The 20,847-nt window shown below is 58.1% G+C and overlaps 3 protein-coding genes across 4 annotated transcripts in view; 2 read left to right on the plus strand and 1 right to left on the minus strand.

Moving 5' to 3' along the window:
• Positions 1-8,415: 8,415 nt before the first annotated feature.
• CABLES2 (Cdk5 and Abl enzyme substrate 2) lies at positions 8,416-16,578 on the plus strand. Its single transcript, XM_011934547.1, has 10 exons — positions 8,416-8,420; positions 8,602-8,673; positions 8,787-8,879; positions 10,176-10,253; positions 10,963-11,071; positions 11,635-11,800; positions 12,233-12,336; positions 12,757-12,863; positions 13,792-13,996; positions 14,131-16,578. Exons 1-10 carry the CDS (start codon positions 8,416-8,418, stop codon positions 14,269-14,271), a joined length of 1,080 nt encoding a protein of 359 aa, XP_011789937.1. The 3' UTR covers positions 14,272-16,578.
• A 113-nt stretch (positions 16,579-16,691) lies between these two features.
• Positions 16,692-17,910, minus strand: RPS21 (ribosomal protein S21). 2 transcript variants are annotated; one of them, XR_001000916.1, is made up of 5 exons: positions 17,823-17,910; positions 17,535-17,598; positions 17,294-17,365; positions 16,848-16,903; positions 16,692-16,755 (listed from the first exon to the last, which is right to left on the minus strand). XR_001000916.1 is itself a non-coding variant. In XM_011934479.1 (5 exons), the coding sequence occupies exons 1-5, from the start codon at positions 17,869-17,871 to the stop codon at positions 16,746-16,748; spliced, it is 252 nt and encodes an 83-aa protein (XP_011789869.1). In that variant the 5' UTR covers positions 17,872-17,878; the 3' UTR covers positions 16,692-16,745. The 2 variants fall into 2 exon arrangements, 1 of the variants encoding a protein (XP_011789869.1); XM_011934479.1 differs by having other exon boundaries at positions 17,535-17,599; positions 17,823-17,878.
• Positions 17,911-18,281: 371 nt separating this feature from the next.
• LAMA5 (laminin, alpha 5) overlaps positions 18,282-20,847 on the plus strand; it is a gene marked incomplete at its 5' end in the record, with an annotated part of 118,791 nt that continues 116,225 nt past the window's right edge. The window contains 2 exon segments of the mRNA XM_011934548.1: positions 18,282-18,401; positions 18,404-18,472. Coding sequence (XP_011789938.1) covers positions 18,282-18,401; positions 18,404-18,472 — 189 coding nt within the window.

Raw genomic sequence — 20,847 nt, forward strand, 5'->3', positions numbered from 1 at the left:
ATGGAAGCACTTTCTCCCTCAGTCCTGCATGTGAGTGTCCAGAACCGGATGGTGACGCCAGGCAGACCGGGTGCTGTCGTAGGCCCTCCTTACACAGGGTTCATGCACCTCTGTGAGCACCAGGCCTGGCATGGAGTGGAGCCCACTCCAGTGGAGGGAGGCAGGGCATGGCGATGCTGCGGGGAAGCACCTGTAACTGAGAAAGCACCCCCTGCAGGCCCAGAGCCTCCGTGGTGACAGTCCTGAGTGCAGCATGCTGCCCACGTGCAGCACGTCCCTGCCCTGTGGGATCCTAGAGGGTGCGCTGTGGCTGGCATCCCTGGCACAGGATGGGACGCGGCATGGGCTGGGTGCCAGGGGTCCTCCTGCCATACCCACCATGGGCCCGAGCGCCCCCACCCCTTGCCTCACCCAGGGCTGTCTCCTCCCTTCCCTCCTCCTCGGCCCCCACGTCCCTGTTCAGGTCTTTCCTGAACCCCGGAGGCATCCCTCCTGGGGCTCTGCTGCCAAGTTCGTGGTGCTGACCTGGGGTCCGAGGGCCGTGGCCCCTCCCCTGATGGGCAGCCCCCAGTGTGAGGACATCCGTTTCTCCCTGTGTTCCCTGGGCCTGGCTGCTGGGCGAGGGAAGTGTGGCTACCCCAGCAAAAGGGGCTGCTAGCTCCTGGCTCAGGAGTTCTAGGATGAATTGGTTTCAGCAAATGGAGAGAATTCTGAAAGTCCTGAAGGTAGCCCTGATGTTGGTCTCATGAGTGTGGTCGTTTGACCTGGGCTCTGGGAAAAGACTTGGCTTGGAATCCTGGCTGCACTGTGCAGTACCTCTGTGACCTTGAACAGGTGACATGGCCTCTCTGAGCCTCAGTCTCCTCTGAGAATCGGGTTCCCACTAAGCACGGCCTTCCTGAGGTCAGAGGTCAGATGCGTGCCCAGGGCTCAGTGAGGTATGTGGCAGGAGTCAGTGTGAGGTGAGCAGAGCCTCTTTTTTTTTTGAAACAGGGTCTCTCTGTCTCCCAAGCAGGAGTGCAGTGGCACAATCACAGCTCACTGCAGCTTCTACCTCCTGGGCTCGAGTTATCCTCCTGCCTCAGCCTCCAAGTAGCTGGAACTCTAGGCGCACACCACCACACCCTGCTAAGTTTTTATTTTAGCAGAGATGGGGTGTCACTATATTGTCTAGGCTGGTCTTAAACTCTGGCTCAAGTGATCCGTCTTAGCCTCCCAAGTGCTGGGATTTCAGGTGGGAGCCACCACACCCAGCCAAATGGAGCCTCCTGTTACAACAAGGCTGCTCAGGGAACAGTCACATCTCAGTCCCTAATAGTTTTTCTTTCCCAGGGAGGCTCAGCCTGGTGTGGCACTTTGTGTTGAGCCAGTGGGTGAATCATTAGAATCTTTGTTTTTCTCACAGAACTTCCAGCCAGGTTTATTTTCACTTTTAACATTGCCATTGCCTAATGTCCAAAAGCAAGCCGGATCTCTGGGCCTCCCCAGCTGGGTTTGAGCAGGTGCCGGGGTGCTCCATCTGCAGCCACCTCCCCACCGACCCCTCCCCCAAACCCGGCGGCTCACGGCACCAGCGTGGCCTCTCCCAGCTTTGGAGGCCAGAAGCCCAACCTCGAGGTGTGGACAGGCCCACACTCCCTCTGCAGGCTCCAGGGAGGATCCTTCCTGCCTCTTCCTACTTCTGGTGGCTCCAGGCGCTCCTGGGCTGGTGGCTCCATTTTCTGCCTCTGCCTCCGCGCCTCACTGTTCCTGCGTGTCTGTGTCTCCCCGTGGTGATTTCCTCACAGGGACACCAGTCATTGGATTAGGACTTACCCCGTGACATCTTAACTTGATGACATCTGCTAAGACCCTCTTTCCATCCGAGGTCCCATTCACAGATGGGACTTCACCCTCTCTTGGGGGCGATACAGTTTAACCCACAACAGCCCTTGGTGAGTGTCACAGCGTTAATGAGGTGGGAGTGGCATCCCCTCAAGCAAACAAGTTCCCCCGAATTGCAGACAGATGTGGCCCGGCAAAGAGCCGGCATGCAGCCATCAGCAAGCAGAGCCCCCAGTTCTGGAGGGTGTGTGCCGAGATGCATCTGGGGAAAGGCCTGAGCCCTGGGCTGGGCTGCAGCTGTGGGACAGGCTGCTGTCTGGGCCAGGAGCCACTCAGCATTGCCAAGCTGCTGTCCAAGTTAAACCAATTTCAGCCTGGCATCTGGCGCCTTGTTTACAAGCCTGATTTGGGGGTTTCTTGCTCTCCAGCTGGCAAGCAGCTGACAGTGGTCAGCTGAGGCCAGAGCCTGGGGGCCCATCTCCCATCGCAACCCAGAGGCCATGCGACACCTCCCACTCCGCCCAGCCCCGGGACCCCATATGGATGCTTTTGCTGGGTGAGGCAACAGAGAGTGCTGGACTTGGGTGCTTTTGCTTCACCTGGGACTTGATGAGACAGGGCACCCGAGACCAGCCACGCATTCAACAGCTGTGCCCCAGGGTCCATGGCATGCCAGGTGCCCAGGCCAGGGGATGGGGCTGGGGGTGGTCAGACAAGACCATTGCCCACACTTGGAGCTGGGAGCAGCCGAACAACACCACTGCCCATGCCTTCCTGGCGAGGGAGGGTTCCAGTCTCCCCAGTGCTGGAGCGGGCACACCATGGGACAGAAGCGCAGTCATTCGGCAGAGGCTCCCAGCTATCCTCACGTTGTCGGACCTACTGTCAAGGTCATTTCAATGGCCCCTTCGCCCAGCCGGGCCTCCTGAGTGCCCTCTGAGCCTCACAGCGGCTCCTGCACACAGCTTTGGGTTTCTAATGGGGCTGGGGTCTTCAGGCCTCAGCCCTTCTGGGCATCTCTTCCGTTACAAAGGAGAGGAAATGTACCGAACACTAGAAACAGTATTTAATAAATAGCCGACTCTCTTCCTGTCTGTGAGCATGACTTCGGGTGGAGCGTCGGTGGCCCGCCGTTTAGTGCTGAGAGAGAGGTGTGTCCACAGATCTGGAGGGCAGCCTTCCTGCCGCCCCAGCCCCCAGCCCCTTCTTCCCAAAAGTCAGATGGAGGCAGCTTCGAGCAGGTCGCTGCCATGTGGGGGGAACCACGAGTCGGCGCTGCCAGTCTAACTGCCATGGCTGGGCAGGAGCGGGGCCTCCTGGGACTCAGCAGAACCCGCGTTTGCCCCAGTGTGTGGGGTGTGGGCCTTGCTGAGGGCCTCGTTCTTTCTGCTTTGCTCGCTTGTTCCTGGCATGTTTTGGAGGGAGGGGTCCGGTGCATGCAGGATGAGTGAAGCACATGGAACGTGTGCCTGGGCACACCCCATGTAGCCACTCCCCTGCTGAGACACAGGCCAGCCGCCCAGCTCCCTGGTGGCCCTCCTCAGCCCCTCCCCCACACCGAGACAGTGACCTGTGTCACTACGTGACGAGCCTCTCAACCCGCGTGGCGTCTGTGTGCACGTGCAGCCGTGCTGTGCATGCCATCCCCGATCCTGCGTGTCCTGCCTCCTGCTGACGGGCATGTGTGCTGCTCCCAGCTAGGTGTGAGGTGGTGCATCTGTACATGCATGATCCTCTCCGTGTCTGCCAGACACACGGACACCTCTCTGTGGAGCCCGGGGCGAGCAGGGGTCCATCTCATGGGTTCCCAGCCCATCCTCCAGAGGAGCCAAGCAGTGGACGCTGGTCTGGGTCCCATCTGCACATGCCAGTGCCCGTCCCGTTAGCAGCAGCGCCCTGCTGTGGTGACACATGCAGTTGTGACAGCCTGGTTCTGGAAGGGAAGCACCTCCCTCGTTCTCCCTCAGCATCAGCTCCCGTGGAGGCAGAGGGGAAGGGAAGGCCAAAGCGGCGTCCTCCCCACTTGGCCGCCCTGCCCTGCACCCGTGGGCAGGCACCTCCTTCAGCATTGTCAGAGTCTTCTGGACTCAAACCAAAAAGCGTGACCTGCAACAGGGCCAGGTTCAGAAAATGAACCCCTGAGAAACCGCAGAGAGCAGCCCCTGTTCCAGCTGACGCAGCGGGAGCGGCGCCGCCGGGTACAGACCCCCGCCATCCACATGGGCTCAGGTCCCCACTCTGTTTCTTACCAGCCATGTCATCTTGGGCAAGTTGCTAAACACCTCCGTGCCTCAGTTTACCCACCCGTGAAATGAGGGTCAGAATGCTGCCTCCCTCCTAGAACTGTGCAGATCTAGTTTACTAATAAGATGCTTACAAAGAAGAAAGGAGAAGGAAATTACAGAGAAAAATCTGCAGAAGAACCCGCTGGGAACAGATTTTAAAGCATGGTAGAGAGAAACCCATCATTCCTGCAGCGACCAGAAAATCATGGAGGAGCTGGGCCAGCCAGCAGCAGCGTCAGCCTCCGCCCCCTGCAGTTCCTCTGCATCCTGGGCCAGAGGCTCCAATGGTACTGCCAGGCAGGCTGCCACGGGGCCCCCGGCTTCTGCTGGGGCCCCAACGGGCCTCCACATGAGGTCCCAGGCATGCAAATACCCAGGCATCCCCTGGTAATTACCCGTGAGAAGGAGCTTCCAGAAAGACACACAGGCTGGTCCTCAGGGCCTCCAGGCCCAGCCTTGTAGGGCAGGACACACAAACACCTATCTAGGGACAGTCCCCAAATCTCCTCCTTCACCGGCTTCTTTCCCCAGTACGTGCCCTGCCCATCCAGCCTCCGGTGGGCTCTTCTTGGGGCAGCCTGCCCACCCTCACCCATCACAGGCCAGCACTCACTCACCTGGGCTTCTTGGGACAGCCAGCATCTGCCTGGGTGCTGTGCCCCTCCGCTGCCCTCAGAGCCTGCTGCCTGCCCTAGCTCCTCCTTCCCCACCCACCCTACTCTCCAGGCCAGCCCACTGCATCCCCAACCCCTCCTGGTCCCATCGCCCAAGTGCTCTCTTCTGGCCAGCTGCTCACCCACCTTCTGCAGCCATCCGGCTGGTCCCCTGCCCCTACCTCCAGCTGGGACTGGACGGGTGCACAGCTGTGTCTGGTGATGGGGCCAGTGTGAGGCACCAGGCGTTTTACTGGATTTTCTGTTTTCAATCCTAGCTTGTTTTCAACAAGCTCTTGCTGCCTTTGCCTTTTAAAAGATTTTAATTACATCTTAAGTTCCTGACTTCAAACTGTACTTAGCACCCCCTACAACCACGTTCTTTTTCACTTTCAGTACAGTATCCAACAAATTATAGGAGCTGTTTCCCACTTTGTTATAAATATAGTGGCTCACGCCTGTCATCCTGGCACTGGGAGGCCGAGGCCTGTGGATCATTTGAGGCTCGAGACCAGCCTGGCCAACACGTTGAAACCCCGTCTCTACTTAAAATACAAAAATTAGCCAGGAGTGGTGGCAGGCACCTGTAATCCCAGTTATTTGGGAAGCTGAGGAGGGAGGATCGCTTGAACCTGGGAGGTGGAGGTTGCAGTGAGCCGAGATCAAGCTCCTGCACTCCTGCTTGGATGACAGAGTAAGACTCGGTCTCAAAAAAAAGACAGGCTTTGTGTGAGATGACTTTGCCCAGCTGCAGGCAAGTGCAAGTGTTCTGAGCCTGTTGAGTTTGGGCTGAGCTGTGATGTCCACAGGTAGGTGTATTAAGTTACCTTGCGACTCTGTATTTTCTACTTAGGGTGGTTTTATCAAGACCTGACCCTGGCTGGGCACGGTGGCTCACACCTGTTATCCCAGCACTTTAAGAGGCCAAGGTGGGCAGATCACTTGAGGTCAGGAGTTTAAGACCAGCCTGGCCAACATGGTGAAACCCCATCTCTACCAAAAATACAAAAATTAGCTGGGCGTGATGACAGGCACCTGTACTCTCAGCTACTCGAGAGGCTGAGGCAGAAGAATTGCTTGAACCTGGGAGGTGGAGGTTGCAGTGAGCCGAGATCGCACCACTGAACTCCAGCCTGGGCAACAAAGCGAGACTCTGTCTCAAAAAAAAAAAAAAAAAGGACCCGACCCCATAATCAGTCCAGCATTTGTTTTTTTTTTTTTTAAAAAAAAAAGGGCCGGGCGCAGTGGCTCACACCTGTAATCCCAACACTTTGGGAGGCCGAGGCGGGCGGATCATGAGGTCAGGAGATCGAGACCATCCTGGCTAACATGGCGAAACCCTGTCTCTACTAAAAATACAAAACAGTTAGCTGGGCGTGGTGGCGGGAGCCTGTAGTCCCAGCTACTGAGGAGGCTGAGGCAGGAGAATCACTTGAACCCGGATGGCGGAGGTTGTAGTGAGCCAAGATGGCACCCACTGCACTCCAGCCTGGGCAACAGAGTGAGACTCCATCTCAAAAAATAAATAAATAAAATAAAATATGGTGGCTCACGCCTGTAATCCCAGCCCTTTGGGAGGCCGAGGCTGGCGGATCATTTGAGGTCGGGAGTTCAAGACCAGCCTGGCCAACATGGTGAAACCCCGTCTCTACTAAAAAATACAAAAGCTTAGCCAGGCGTGGTGGCGGGCACCTGTAATCCCAGCTACTTGGGAGGCTGAAGAGGAAGGATTGCTTGAACCCAGGAGGTGGAGCTTGCAGTGAGCCGAGATGGCGCCCCTGCACTCCAGCCTGGGCGACAGAGCGAGACTCCATCTCAAAAAAAAAGAAAAAAAATGACAGCATCAATGTTGGCCTCAAGGTGACAGCCTTGGTACCAACCAGGACTACACTGGCTGTGTGACTTGGGCAAAGGCCAGGCCTCTCTGTGCCACTTGTTGAGTGGGTGTGGCTGTCACTACCCCTACTGTGAGCCGTCGAGTGTTGGTGAGGTGGTGACTGTGGCACTCTCGCTGGCACAGGCAGCACCCACTGTGGGACTGTGGCTGTGCCCAACCCAGCACCTTGGGACAAACACTGGCTCTCGGTGGGAGGCTCCTGGCGAGGGCATGGTGTGGGGACCTGGACTCCAGGCCGGCTCCACCAGAGAGGGGGCCTGAGTGTAAGCCAGGGTCCTGCTGGGGGAGGGCCCATGGGACCCTGAGGATGGCGCTGGCCTGGCACCTGAAGGGTTCCCAGAAGTGACCCCCAGCAGTACACCTGCCCTTGCCCAGGAGTCCAAATTGGCTCACACTTAATAAAAAGGCTACTGTTGACACGCTGAGAACGCCCCATGCCAAGCCCGGGGGCCAAGTTGCTCTGCCATCACCACCACGACCGCCATCACCACCACCGCCATCACCACCGTCATCACCACCGTCACCACCATCACTGCCACCATCACCACCGTCATCACCATCACCACCGCCACTGTCACCACCGCCATCACCACTGTCATCACCACCGTCACCGCCATCACTGCCGCCATCATCACCACTGTCACCACCACCACCAACCACTCCCCTCTGGGGGCCAACAGCCCTGCAGGGCAGGCAGGCTCCTCAGACGTGCCACGCCACGTCACCCCATCATTGTCATTGCAATTGGAGTGGTTTTCCAATACTGCAACATTGCATCAACTGGCATTGGACCTTATCTCCTAAGCTATGTTTTTGGAATGCCTTGGTGCCCAGGCACACATGTTCATGGCTCCCAGTATAAGGGAGAGAACAAAGTTGGAGTCCCGGACAGACCCGGGTTCAAGACACAGCTCTGCGCTTGGAGTTGCGTGGCCCTGAGAGTTACTGAACCACGTCATGTCTCCACATCAGGATGGCCTCACTTGGTCCTGAGGGTCGAGGGTCTGAGGAGCAGTGGGCATTGTGTCCTGAGGGGGTCTTCAGGGAAGTGTGTTGTACCGTCATTCAGCCAACAAATATCTGCCTGCACGTTTCACTTATGGGAAACACCTGGGAGACTCCTGAAGTCCAGACAGGAGGGCAGGCACTGAGGACAGCAGTGAACAGGGACAGACCCTGCCTCATCCATGGGGCCGGCACTCTGGAAAGGGAGGCAGACGGCAGGTGGGTGGTGAGGCGGGGACACCTCCTTGCTGTAGTGACTGGTGCCGTGAGCAGGTCACAGAATAGCGCAGCCTAGGCAGCCTCCCTCAGGGCCACCTGTGAGCCAAAAAGTTCAGAAAGAGGTGGCCACCGGAAGAACAGGAACACAATGTTCCCGACTGAGGAGGAGCCCCCGTGACGGCGCTGAGGTGGGAGGGTGTGGCTGATGCAGGGAGCTGCGAGCCACGGGAAGGTGGCCTGAAAGCAAGGGCTGCCTGGTGCCTACCCCGCCTGCCTGTGCCATGGTGCCCCGATGCCAAGTTGTGCTTCAGGGAGGGCCAGGTAGCACCAGCCTCAGGCAGCGCTGGGTGGGATGGGCCTGTCAGAGCTGGTGGTGCCCCCGGCAGGGTGTTGCTTGGGGCCGAGTGACCCTTGGTGGGCAGGGCAGGTTGGTGTGCTGTGCTGCGCTATGCTGTGCCTGAGGAACCCGTCCCCAGGGCCGCTGGTCCCCAGAGAAGAGCTCAGTGCCTCTGAAACAGGAACCTCTCGAGCCATGCGGTGCCCCTCCTCCCTGTGTCAGTCTGCACGGGCTCTGGAAGCCCCTCGGCCTGTGGGTGTGCAGCTGGGCTGGAGAGTGGCCCTTCCCTGCACAGCGGGTGGCGCTCAGTTTCTGGCCACAAAGGCGGTGCCTGGGCTGGTGGCCCCATGCCCGTTTTGAGGCCCCATTGTCATCTTGCAGGAAGCGAGTCACGTCCCAGCGCTGCTCCCTGGAGTTTCTGGAAGATGCCGTGGGATGTGCTCCAGCACAGAGGTACACGCCCCCGGCTGCCCACAGCTCTACAGCTCCGCTCGGGCTGCCACTGACCCCTGCGGGGCCAGAGGGTCCTGGGAGGACAAGAGCGACCTGTGTCCTTTGCCTTGCAGAACCAAACACACATCTGGATCACCAAGACATAAAGGCCTGAAGAAGACCCACTTCATCAAGAACATGAGGCAGTACGACACCAGGAACAGCAGGTATAAGGCCGAGCCAGGAGCTGGCCAAGGCTGCGGTCTCCAGAGGCCCACAGGGTCCTGCCCGTGTCAACCAAGCAGTCCTCCCTCCGCTCCCAAGACTTCCGCCCGCTCCACATCCCACACCTCTAGAGGCGGACCCTCCTCCCCACCACACTCTTTGCTCCACATGAGCCAAGCACCCACGGGTCCCTGGTGTCACCACAGCGAGGTCATCCTCTCTGGGCTCCCACGTGAAGGGCCACGTGTGGACGCCGGCATCCAGCAACAGTGCTGACATGAAGGAAAATTGGAGACACAGAAACGGGCGTGGCTGTGAGATGCGTGGGGAGGAGGGCTGGGCTTTGCTGGGGGCACGGAGGAGAGGCTGCCCAAAGCTGGCGAAGGGCCACAGCCGTGCCCAGGTGCACCCTGAGAGACTGTGTCAGGGTGTCTCAGTGTCAGGGTGTCTAGGGGGTGTTCCTGTGGCCCCGTACTCCCCTCACTGCATGTCCTGAGGTGTCCTGAGGTCCAGAGCGCTCCCTTCCTTCTGGAGTTCCCCCTGCCGGGCATCCTCCTTATGGTGACTGTGGGTCTGAACGGACCCTTCCTCCCCGTCAGTCCTATACAGCTTCCAGCAGACGTGAGTGCCAGCCCTGGCTCCCGTCATCCAAGCCAGAGAGGGGGAGAAGTTCTCCCGCTGTTGTCCCCTTGGTGAGACCCTGGGCCCAGGCAGGGCAGAGCCAGTGTCTAAGGGAGGAAAAACAGTGGCTCCTGCCTGTGCTCCCTGGCCTGGAGCCTAACTGCTCGAGCGCCTTGGAAGGGAGCCTCCGGGCCAGCCTCTCTGTGGACCTGGATCAGGCCCTCTCTGGTGGCGTTGAGCCCCGCACCACCGAGGACCTCTGAGGTCTGGCTTGACGCAGCCCTTGGCCTCGCCATCCTGTCCCCTCTGGCTGCCTCTCATCTCTGAATGAGCCAAGATCCTGAGGTGAGGCCGCCAGCCCCACCCGCACTGGGTCAGGGAGGAGCCTTCAGGATGTCACTGCTGTGCCTGCCCACGTGCAGCCATGTCCCAGGGAGGGGCACCCTGGTAGCTCCTGTAGGGAATCCACTCTGAGAGCTTGGCGGGGCCAGGCTTAGTGGCTCTGGCCACCCGGCCTCCTGGGCCCAAGTCCCCTTGGGCAGCATGGGCAGTCTCCCGGCACCTGAATTTAGGCAGAAGGAATTTTCCATGGAAATGTCTGTAGCTCTGGAAGCAGCAGCACCTTGACCCCTGCCCCCTAGCCCGTCTCCCCTGACTCTGACTCTGTCCCCCTGCAGGATTGTGCTCATCTGTGCCAAGCGGTCCCTGTGTGCAGCCTTCTCAGTCCTGCCCTATGGGGAAGGCCTGAGGATCAGGTGAGTACTCAGCCCTTGCCTTGCATGTGGTATGCGTCTGGGCAGAAGGCAAGGCCTGGTCCCCACCAGGCCCAGGAGGCATCAGAGGGCACTGCGCCCCCAGATGAGGCTGCGTCCCCATCAGGCTGCCCCTGGGCTCATGTGAGGCTCAGCACGTCAACCTCCACCAAAGCTCCTCAGGAACCTGGGGCCGTTTCAGGTCCTCATTCTCCAGAGGGGCCAGTTTGTGTTCACGCTGTCGATGTACAGGTGGCCGGGCTAGCCCACCTCCTGTGGACAGAGCCACATGGCCCTGTGACCATCCAGGCAGTTGTATCCGTGCGTAATTCAGGGAAGGAGGAAACAGCTGTAGGGTGGGGATTATGTGTGGCCCTGGGTGGGGATTATGTGTGGCCCTGGCTCCACCACAGTGGTGGAGAAACCTGACCAGGCGTGGGCACATGCACCTGGAGGGCTAGTGAAGGTGGGCACTGCCCCGGGGGCTCTACCAGCCGGTGTCTGTACTGGGGAAGCGGAGCTCAAAGACCCCCCTTCCATGAAAGCGCTCCTGATGTGCACCTTCCTGGTCACACCAGTGCCGCCTTTCTTTCCCGAGGGGTTGTGCTAACATTGTTCCCGAGCGCGCCTCGGGCCAGCAGACAGGTGGGCTGGGCGGCCGGAGCCTGAGTTCAGCACAGGCCACAGCCCCTTGCCTCTCCCATGTTTGCAGTGACCTGAGGGTGGACAGCCAGAAGCAGAGGCACCCGTCCGGTGGTGTCTCTGTGTCTTCCGAGATGGTCTTTGAGCTGGAAGGCGTGGAGTTGGGAGCAGATGGGAAGGTAAGAGCCTGTTTGCAGGCAGACACCCAGCGCCATCAGGGCCAGGCAGGCAGGTGGGAGCAGTCCCACACGTCAGTGCCCACGAGGCAGACATGGAGCTGTGCTTCACTCCACGTAAAACCCAAGGGTGGAGTGGATGTGGGCCCGTGCAGCCCTGAGAACACGGTCCTGGAGCCCATCAGACTCCCCGGGCAGCCTGGCCGTGCCTGAGGTCTGCTCTGCTGCACTACAGCCAGGTGCTCCTGGACACCTCCCCGCTGCAGGGTGAGGCTCGCCAACCCTCCGGCTTCTGTGCTGGTGGTCAGTGGTCTTCAGAGGCAGGGAGAACGTTACAGGCTGCAGAACCCAGATAAAGCACAGTGGTGTTCCGGAATGTTCTAGCTATGTGAGAAGCAGCGTCTAGCTCAGGCGCAGCCTCAACAGCTTGATCTGAGTTGTTCCCTTCATTTTCCACGCAGGGCTCCCGGCGCCTCTGGGCTTCCTGCAGCGGGAGGCAGGCAGAGCTCACTTTGCCCTCCGGTCCCAGGAAGCAGAGCTGAGGCCAAATGCGTTTGCTTTTCTAGGTCGTGTCTTATGCGAAGTTCCTGTACCCCACCAACGCCCTGGTCACACACAAGAGTGACAGCCATGGCCTGCTACCCACACCTCGGCCCAGTGTCCCCCGGACTCTGCCAGGGTCAAGACATAAACCTGCCCCCACCAAATCAGCACCAGCCAGCACAGAACTAGGTAGCCCACGTGCCTTAACCACCGCCCAGAACGGGGTGGCCCGCGTGCCTTAACCACGGCCCAGGGACTGCAGCAGCACCAGCAAGCCCCTTTCAATCTGTAGCCCTCTGTGCACGATGGAGCCTGGGGAACAGGGTCAGGTGGCGGCCACTCAGGAGAGGAACAGCTCCACACCGAATCGCTGGCCCTGGGCTTGGCCTGAGCCAGGCAGTGGGGAGGAGCTGCACCCACAGATGACTCCAGGGAGGGCCCCTCCTCTCAGGACATCCTTTTCTTGGTCTAAGCCCTGGGCCCTTCGGGAGAACAAGAACCATGACCTGGAGCCCCTCCCCCGCTTGGCCTTGTCCCGCCATGGCACCGGCCTGCCAGACCTTGGGGCTAGATGGGTACTGCTCAAGACTCCTGGTGGGTCAGGGGCTGCCTCTCTTACAGGGAGTGACGTGGGGGACACCCTGGAGTACAACCCCAACCTCCTGGATGACCCGCAGTGGCCCTGCGGCAAGCACAAGCGCGTCCTCATCTTTGCGTCGCACATGGTGAGTGCCCTCTCCTGGGGCCTGGGCACAGACCGCTGCATACCTGTCCTCGCTCAGGGCGTGCAGGGCAGGCTGTGGGCAAAGCCGCCCCAGGGGTGTGACGTGCCCCCATCCCAGATTGCAGCACCACAGACAGTGGTGGTGTGCAGGGCAGGCCAGGGAGCAGTGCTGGCCACTCCAGCTGGGGTCGACCTTTGCCCTTCAGCCCTCAGCATCTGGCAGCCTGGCTCTCCCCACACCAAGCATGCATGGGCTCTGGGGTTCTCTCTTGAGCCATTCTCAGAGATTCGGGGCCTCTCAAGCCACATCTTATGCATGTTTGCAAACCCAGGATGGTAAGAAATCCATTGTGGTACCGGGCAGGTGGGACCCATGGACTGTGGAAGGGGCCAGCCCAACCCTGTCCACTGTCTGTTGCAGACCACAGTGATAGAATATGTGAAGCCCTCAGACCTCAAAAAGGACATGAACGAGACCTTCAGGGAGAAGTTCCCACACGTCAAACTGACGCTGAGCAAAATCAGGAGGTGAGGACACCCTCTCAGACCATCTCATCGTCCTGGGAGGCTCTGCCAGCCTCTCCAGTTTCTGGTAGATTCTCTCTCCAGCTTGACAAGTCTAGCCGCTGCCTGTCCTCAACCCCCTCCCGCCATCTGACCAGACCCCCAGCAGCAGCTCCCCAACCTCCACCGCCCGCCAAGCCAGGCCCCCCGCGGCCCCATCACACTTCATCCCCCGACACACCACCGGGCCTCTCAGCCAGACCCTCGCAGCAGCCCAGGATCTTTGTAAAACTCGAGCGGGACAAGGCCTCTCTTGTGCCCGGCCACTCCCAGTGTGTGCTATTTTACTGAGCAGGTTCCGTGGCCCTTCCCCTGGCCCACAAAGCCCCCCCGTCCAGGCATGCTAGGAGCTCACCAAGACCATCCACGTGCCTCTGCTCTCACATCTTGCCACACTGAGAACTCCTGTGACCAGAGGAAAGTGAGCCGAAGGCAGCAGAACTGCTGGGCTCACTTTGGACTCCTGGCCACGGCCCTGTACTGGGGGCCTGCCCTGCCTGGCCTCTGCCCCAGTGTTCCAGAGGGTGGCTCACCTCACACCCCGGCACCTCCCTTCAAGGCTCTTCCTAAAACTGCCCCTCATCAGAGGCCACTGCCCCCCACCAAGAGCAGGGCCTGTCCTCTGTGGCTCCACCCACCAGGCACAGGTGGGACCTGCTGTGAGCGCCCACCCAAGGGAGGGGGGAAGCCAAGACCCAGCCTGCCTGTCGCTGCCCTTGCACCCTGCCCTGGGCATTGTACCTGGTATAGTGGAGCGTACCGCCCTGAAGGATACAGTGGTGTTTCTTGCAGCCCAAAGCCACATTGCTCGAGCCTTGTTGGTGGTGGCAGGGGGCTGCCTCCTCAGCCCCAGCCAGAGCCCCAGGGACATGGCTTCTGTCTTAACCCACAGCTTAAAGCGGGAGATGCGGAGCCTGTCGGAGGAGTGCAGCCTGGAGCCCGTGACGGTGGCCATGGCCTACGTGTACTTTGAGAAGCTGGTCCTACAGGGCAAGCTCAGCAAACAGAACCGCAAGCTGTGCGCCGGCGCCTGCGTGCTGCTGGCCGCCAAGATCAGCAGTGACCTGCGCAAGAGCGGTGTGAAGCAGCTCATTGATGTGAGTGCTGGGTTCCACAGGCGCCGCAGGCAGGGTCATGACATCCAGCCAGGGCCACTGCTGGGATGGGGCTGGCTGGGCAGGAAACGTGGAAGAGGGAAGGCTCCCATATAACCCTTCTCTCTCCCCTGCAGAAGTTAGAAGAAAGGTTTCGATTCAACAGGCGTGACCTGATCGGGTTTGAGTTCACAGTGCTCGTGGCCTTGGAGCTGGCCCTGTATCTTCCCGAGAACCAAGTGTTACCTCATTACAGGCGCCTCACCCAGCAGTTCTAGCAGAGGCTCCACAGAAGGCTCAGGGCACCGAGGTGCACTTGCCAGCCAGGGAGGTGTCTCACTGAAGCCCCGCGCTGCCTCCTGCCAGTGCCCCCAGCACCCGCCAGCAGGAGGCACCTGGCCTCCACTGGTACAGCTCTCCTTTTTGCATCTTTGCTGTTTCCTTGGAAAGTGACGTTGCTTTCATCCCCAAATGCACTGTCCCTCCAAGGAGATTTCCGAGAATTCACCTGGATTTTTACATAACCGAATGTGGGGTTTTGTTATTGGTATTTTTTTCACGTGCCTCAGACCAGCCTGGCACCAGGATGTTTGATTCACAGCGTGTAGCAGTGAGCCGGCTGCAGTGTCTCTCCCCACGCCTCGCCTTCTGTAAACCACCGCAGCCACCACAGCGTTGGGGTGGAGATCTGGGTTTCTAGACCTCACTGAACACACTGAAATGGCTGAGTTTAACTTATTTAGGCATTCATTGTGGAGATTTGGTTTTTCGGGTGTGGATTCCTCAGCAGCATCTCCCAACATCGACTGTGCCGCTGGCTCCCTCAGCCACCGAAGCTGAGTTTCTCCAGAGCTTTCTCCGCCCACCTCACTGCGTCCCAAATGAAGCTATTGGTGTCCAGTTAAACTAGCGGGAGCAGTCTCCTGATTTATCTTGATCTCATTCTTGGACTCTTGGACCTCTGTTCTTCAAACATCGTGTCACTGTGAAATCCTGACGCCTTTGTGTCCTACAGACCAACAGGGTGCAACAGACAGCTGCCCATCCCATGCCATGCTCAACCCTCTGCCTCTCACCAGGAGACACTCTGGGCCTCCAGGACAATCGCTGCTTGCCAGCTCTTATTTTTCTAAGCAATATGGTGATGGAGAAAAATAACATATTTATTGGGATTTGGTTTTTTGGGTCTTTTTTTTTTAAGGGAACAAAAAATGGTTAAATGAGGTCTGCTAAAGTTGACCTGAAAACACACTTGACCCTCAGGCAGGAGGGCACTGACCACGCCCCACACAACCTCAAAGGGTCAGTGCATCAGTCTTTTTCTTCTGAGGCAGGAAACAGGTGCTGTCTTGGCCACCTCAGCCAGGGCAGCCCACCATGCTAAAAGGACTCCAAGTGGTGGTCAATGTCCCTTCTGTGCAGGGCCCCATCTCCAGCTTTTCCTCATCTGTCTAAAGTTCTTGCAACAAATTTTACATGGTCCAGCACTCCAGCTAGCTGCCTCATCAAAACACTGAATAACCAAGGACTGCTGAGTTTTCTTCATGGGTCAGCTGGTCTCAAAACTGGCCACTGCCTCAGCCACCAAGCTTTTTCCTGCCACTACTTTAAACCTCCCTGGCCCTGGAGGGACTCTGGGATGACTTTGTCTCTAGCCCATTACAATACATTCTATGCTATTTGCGCAGACTGGTGCTTCCACAGAAAGGGGATGCCAATTCTGGTGATCACAGAACTCCACCAGCAACTCCACCTGATCCCAGCAGTGGTGCAGGACAGCTGCCAGCACCCACCTGGCCCTCCTTTTCCACAGCCACTCACTGGGGTTGAGACCCAGAGATGGCTGGCGTGTAGGAGAGACTGCAGGATGAGGACAAACCAAAGCCTTTGCCCTTATTTACTGTGGAGCATCCCCTTCCATCGAGCAGCCCTCAGGCCAAGGATGACCCCCTGGAACCCAACGTGCACCCAGAGGGGACTCGACTTCCAAGCTGCTCCCCCATGCTGGGTCCCAGGCAGCTTTCCTCTGAAAAGCAACCTCTCCTGCCACCCAGATCCCATCTCAAGAGCTCGCCCATGTTATGAGCATGTAAGGGACTGACTTCCTAGTAACTGTTCCAGTTTACAACCTGCCCTCCAGGGACACACATCTCCATTGTTCTTTCTACACATGAAAGCAAGAAATGGCTGATAAGCACAGTTATTTAAGTTTGTGTATTTATGTAGTGAAAGTTATTAACCAAACTGGTCTATGTGAAATGTGAAGCCTTCCCTTCAGTATGTCCATTGTCATGATGCCAAGAGCTGCCACTCTGTGGTATTCGAGGATTACTGCAACAAAGCCAGTCGTTAAACCAAACTACACGCTCAGCGTGTCATCCCCTAGAACACGTCCAGGTGTCGGGAGCTGAGGTGTTCAGCTGGGCTGTGACTCTACGAAACCAGGCCTGGTGTTGCTTCCACATCGGTAGCAGTTGTGGATGTCAATGTGCATAAGTGAGTCTCTGACCTCAAAACATTTGAGTCATTTTATCTTAAATGTTTCTAAATGGATAATGTATCCTTTAAACCTCGGTTTTGCAATACGTTTCACAGCTTGTCTCCTTTCAACCAACTGGGTACCCTACCCCACCCTTGTCACCCATTGACAGCAAAACCTCAACCCTGGGCCTACAGACACAGAATGAACCTGCACAGGTAGGTTTTCACTATTTATTTATGACAAATATTCCACTTCCATGATTTTCTCCAGTCAAAAGTTCCTAGAACCAGGGGAAAAGGACAACGTTAAGACCACGCCTCTGGAGCAGCCCTAGTCCACTCACTCTGCCCAAATGTGAGCCCCCAACCTTACTTTGAGACGATGCCATCGGCCTTGGCCAATCGGAGAATGGAATCATCTGACTCACCCTTAAGGAAAAAAAGCACACTAAGAATATTTCCACTCCGGCTGCTTGAAATGACAGGAGGTCAGCTGCACCACCAGCCCATGTCTCTCCCCCGCTAAGCGAATGGAAACAGGCGCAGAAGGGGAGCCACCTCTCCCGAGGGGCAGCCTCCAGCCTGACTATGGCGGGAGATGGGGGGGGGGACCTCCTAGTGGGAGGCAGGGTCTGCTGCCTGAGTGTCTTCTCAGAGCACCCCTCGTCCACCCCCAAGAAGCAGCAGGCAACCAGCCCAGTCCAGCTGGCTCAAACTACTCTTGCCAACAAATCTACTCAAGCACCATCACATGCTAAAACGCGCAGGGCAAAGTCCACGGTGTCCTGAAGTGATGAGCAAAGCCCAGGGAACACTCACCATCCTGCGAATGGCCCCGCAGATAGCGTAGGTTTTAAACTGGCCGTTAAACCTGCCTGTGACCTTGTCAACCTGGAAAGAAAAGAAGGGTCGGAAACCACTCCCCCACGTTTGGGAAACACCAATCCTCAAAGCCAGTCTCTGCCTGTACGTTCACCCTAAGGGCTCCTCCATAATGGGAAGGCCCGTCTTTCCCGGCACATACATCCCAACCTTCCCGCCTCCCGGGCTCCCAGCTCACCTCGGCCACGTTCATCTGGATGGATGCGTGGTCCTTGGCACCGATGATGCGGTTGCTAGCGGAGCTGTGGAGAAAGGGAGCAGTGAGCAGAAGGGACATGGGGGGTAAAAATCAAAGAGGGGACGTGGAGGGTGGGGAGGGTCTGCATGGAAAAGAGGAACGTCCGGGGAAGGATACGTGAGGGACGTGGCGGGGGAAGGGCAGGAGGGGTGTGGGGGGACAAGGGCAGGCGAGGGGACGTGGTGGTTAGGTAAAAACGGAAGAGGGGCATGCGGGGGCGAGCGCAACATTTCCGCGGCACGTACAGGTCCACGAACTCGCCGGCGTCGTTCTGCATCTCGAGGCTGAGCCTGCTGCCGCCACACCGCGCGCGAGAGAGAAAGGAAGCGGCTGGTGACCCGGCAGAAATATCGGCGGGCAAGGCGGGGCCTCGGCGAGCGCTTCCGGGTCACGCCGCCACAGCGAGTCTGCGCGGTGCGTTCTTGCCGGCCGACGCCCTGACGCACTTCCGCTTCCGGCGGAGAAGGCTCTAGGATCCGCCCTACTGACCCTGGGGCGCGGGGCGTTGTTGGGGGTGGTCGGCCTGTGTGGCGTCTTAGCTTAGCCCGGGGGTTGTGCCCCACGGACGCAGTCGACCCCTGTGAGCGCCTCGGAAGCCCTGAATGAGCAGCTAGGAGAAGAGGCGGGAACTGAGCCTCGCTGACCGCTGCCGACCGGGCCAGAGATACGGGCGTACCCCCCCCATAGTGCGCCTCCAGCCCCCCGGTCCCCTCACCCTGCGGCAACCTGGGGCGTGGGGCGGTGCTCCTGCCCAGGCACGGAGCCTCTGCGAGGGGAGGCCTGCTCCCGTGCTGCCTGCTATTCACGTTCCCTCGAGCCGGTGGGCGAAGGACACCCGCAGGAACTCGGCAGAAGAGAAATTCAGACAGTTCCTGAGGGTAGGAAAAGGTCCCGGCCCACCGCGGGGTCAGAAGCACCCGACCGCTCTGCCATCCCGTGTTTCACTAGTCAGACCCCCAGGGCAGGGCATGGGAAGCAGAATGCAAACTGGGGCACCGTTTCTCTGAAGCGTTTTGGCCGCATTTGTCATAGTGCTAGAGGTGCATACTCTTGGACCCCGCAAACCCGCTCCTGGGAATTTGCTCCAAGGAAATAAAGATGATACAAAGATGGACCCACGAAGTGTGGTCGTTGGTTGTGGGTGGGTTCTTGAGGAAGGCCTTGTTAGCAGCCTGAACCTGTTGCCAGGAGAAGCTCCAAGCCGCAGACGGAAGGAGCAGCGGGGCCTATGTTGGGTTCTTCTCTGGGCGGGGGACATGATCCTAAGATGTAGAACTAGCCTCAGAAAACTAAGGCCCAGTGGCCGGGCGCTGTGGCTCACGCCTGTAATCCCAGCACTCTGGGAGGCGGAGGTGAGTGGATCACCTGAGGTCAGGAGTTCGAGACCTGCCTGGCCGACATGGTGAAACCCTGTCTCTACTAAAAATACAAAAAATCAGCTGGGAGTGGTGGTGGGCGTCTGTAATCGCATCTACTCGGGAGGCTGAGGCAGGAAAATTGCTTGAACCCGGGAGGCAGAGGTTGCAGTGAGCCGAGATTACACCACTGCACTCCAGCTTGGAGAACAAGAGTGAAACTCTGCCTCAGAAAAAAAAACAAGGCGCCGGGCGCGGTGGTTCACACCTGTAATCCCAGCACTTTGGGAGGCCGAGGCGGGCGGATCACGAGGTCAGGAGATCAAGACCATCCTGGCTAACACGGTGAAACCCCGTCTCTACTAAAAATACAAAACATTAGCCGGGCGTGGTGGCGGGCGCCTGTAGTCCCAGCTACTTGGGAGGCTGAGGCAGGAGAATGGCGGGAACCCTGGAGGCGGAGCTTGCAGTGAGCCGAGATCGCACCACAGCACTCCAGACTGGGCGACTGAGCAAGACTCTGTCTCAAAAAAAAAAAGAAAAGAAAAAAAAAAAGGCGAAAGCAGGGAAGGGGCCTGGCCCAGACTAGCGGCAGGACTAGGGCCAAACCCTACAGCCCACTCCCGGTCCCAGCCCCTCCCGGTTTCCCCCATCCCATTCCTCCGCGCAGCAGTATTGACAGAAGTGCTGATGCCATGCCCATTCCTGGTGCCAAGGGTCTGTTAATGGAGAAAACAGAAATCCCAGACTGTGACACTAACATCTCAGAGTCGCCCCTACCCCACCTTTGTGGGAGTGTGTGTGGCAGTCCCTCAGTTAAATGTCCACTTGAAACTTTGTCTTCCAGATGAGACAAGACCCCACAAGGACAGGCTCAGGACCACGAACATCCTGCCTCTCCTGTAGCAGCCCCGTAGGCTAAGCCACAGGAGCCTCTGGAAACACAGCTGGTGTCCGCACCACCCCTTTGCCTGGACAGCCCTACTCCACACTGAGCTCCAAGTCTCAGCTCCCACATTCTTTCGCTGACTCAAGCCCATGTCAGCTTATATGGTTAAGGGCTCTCAGAGAACCCACTTCTCGTGACAATCTGCTTGTCATTAGACACTGATTTGTGGAACTGTTCGGCGTCTTCCCTGTGACCTGGGGCTGCTGGAGCTGCGCTCCCTTGGGGCTGCACACAGTAGGCACGCTGGACGCAGGATTAAGTGAAGGCACCAAGGATCCCTGACACAGCACTGTCCGAGTCAGGCCAATTTCATTCCAACTGTGGGAAGGTGTAACATCTGGACCTGGTTGGAACTGAGGCTGCAAGTTCTGTCTGGCTTGGAAACCACATGTTCATGTGGGCAGTGTATCTGCTGTTGCTTCCACTGAACTCCAGCAACCAGGCGTCAGAAGTGAGGTCACTGAGGCCATTGTCTTTCAGGAAGGCCACTCTGTGCATGCAGGCCCTGAGATGTGTGCTCTTTCCAGACCCTCAGCGTGTGTACGGAGATGTCTTGATGTTTGCAGTTGGAAATCTGCACAACTGACCTTCCCATCTATGTCTGTGTGTGGGTTGCCCAGCGAGGCCTGGGGGGTTAAGACATTCTCTCTAGCTGAAAAGCCAGAGACGGGGCAGCCAGAGTACTAGAAGGGACAGAATAGCAGAAGGAACTCCAGAGGTCTGCAGAGGGTCTTCCTTGAGTGGTCAGGAGAGTACTGTCAGTACATTTCCTAGAGGCTGGGGAAAAAAAACATCCAGAAAGATTATTCAGTGCTTACACGGGACTGGAAGTAGTACTTGCTTTTCTCAACTTTTCCAAACTCAAAATCACAAGACATTGGATGGAGTACTCAGAAAGGTCTTGCCTCAGTCATGGGGAATAATTATCCCTGCCCTGAATGTTTCCCAG

The sequence above is a fragment of the Colobus angolensis genome, unplaced genomic scaffold (assembly GCF_000951035.1).
Source record: "Colobus angolensis palliatus isolate OR3802 unplaced genomic scaffold, Cang.pa_1.0 Scaffold136, whole genome shotgun sequence".
Taxonomy (NCBI): domain Eukaryota; kingdom Metazoa; phylum Chordata; class Mammalia; order Primates; family Cercopithecidae; genus Colobus; species Colobus angolensis.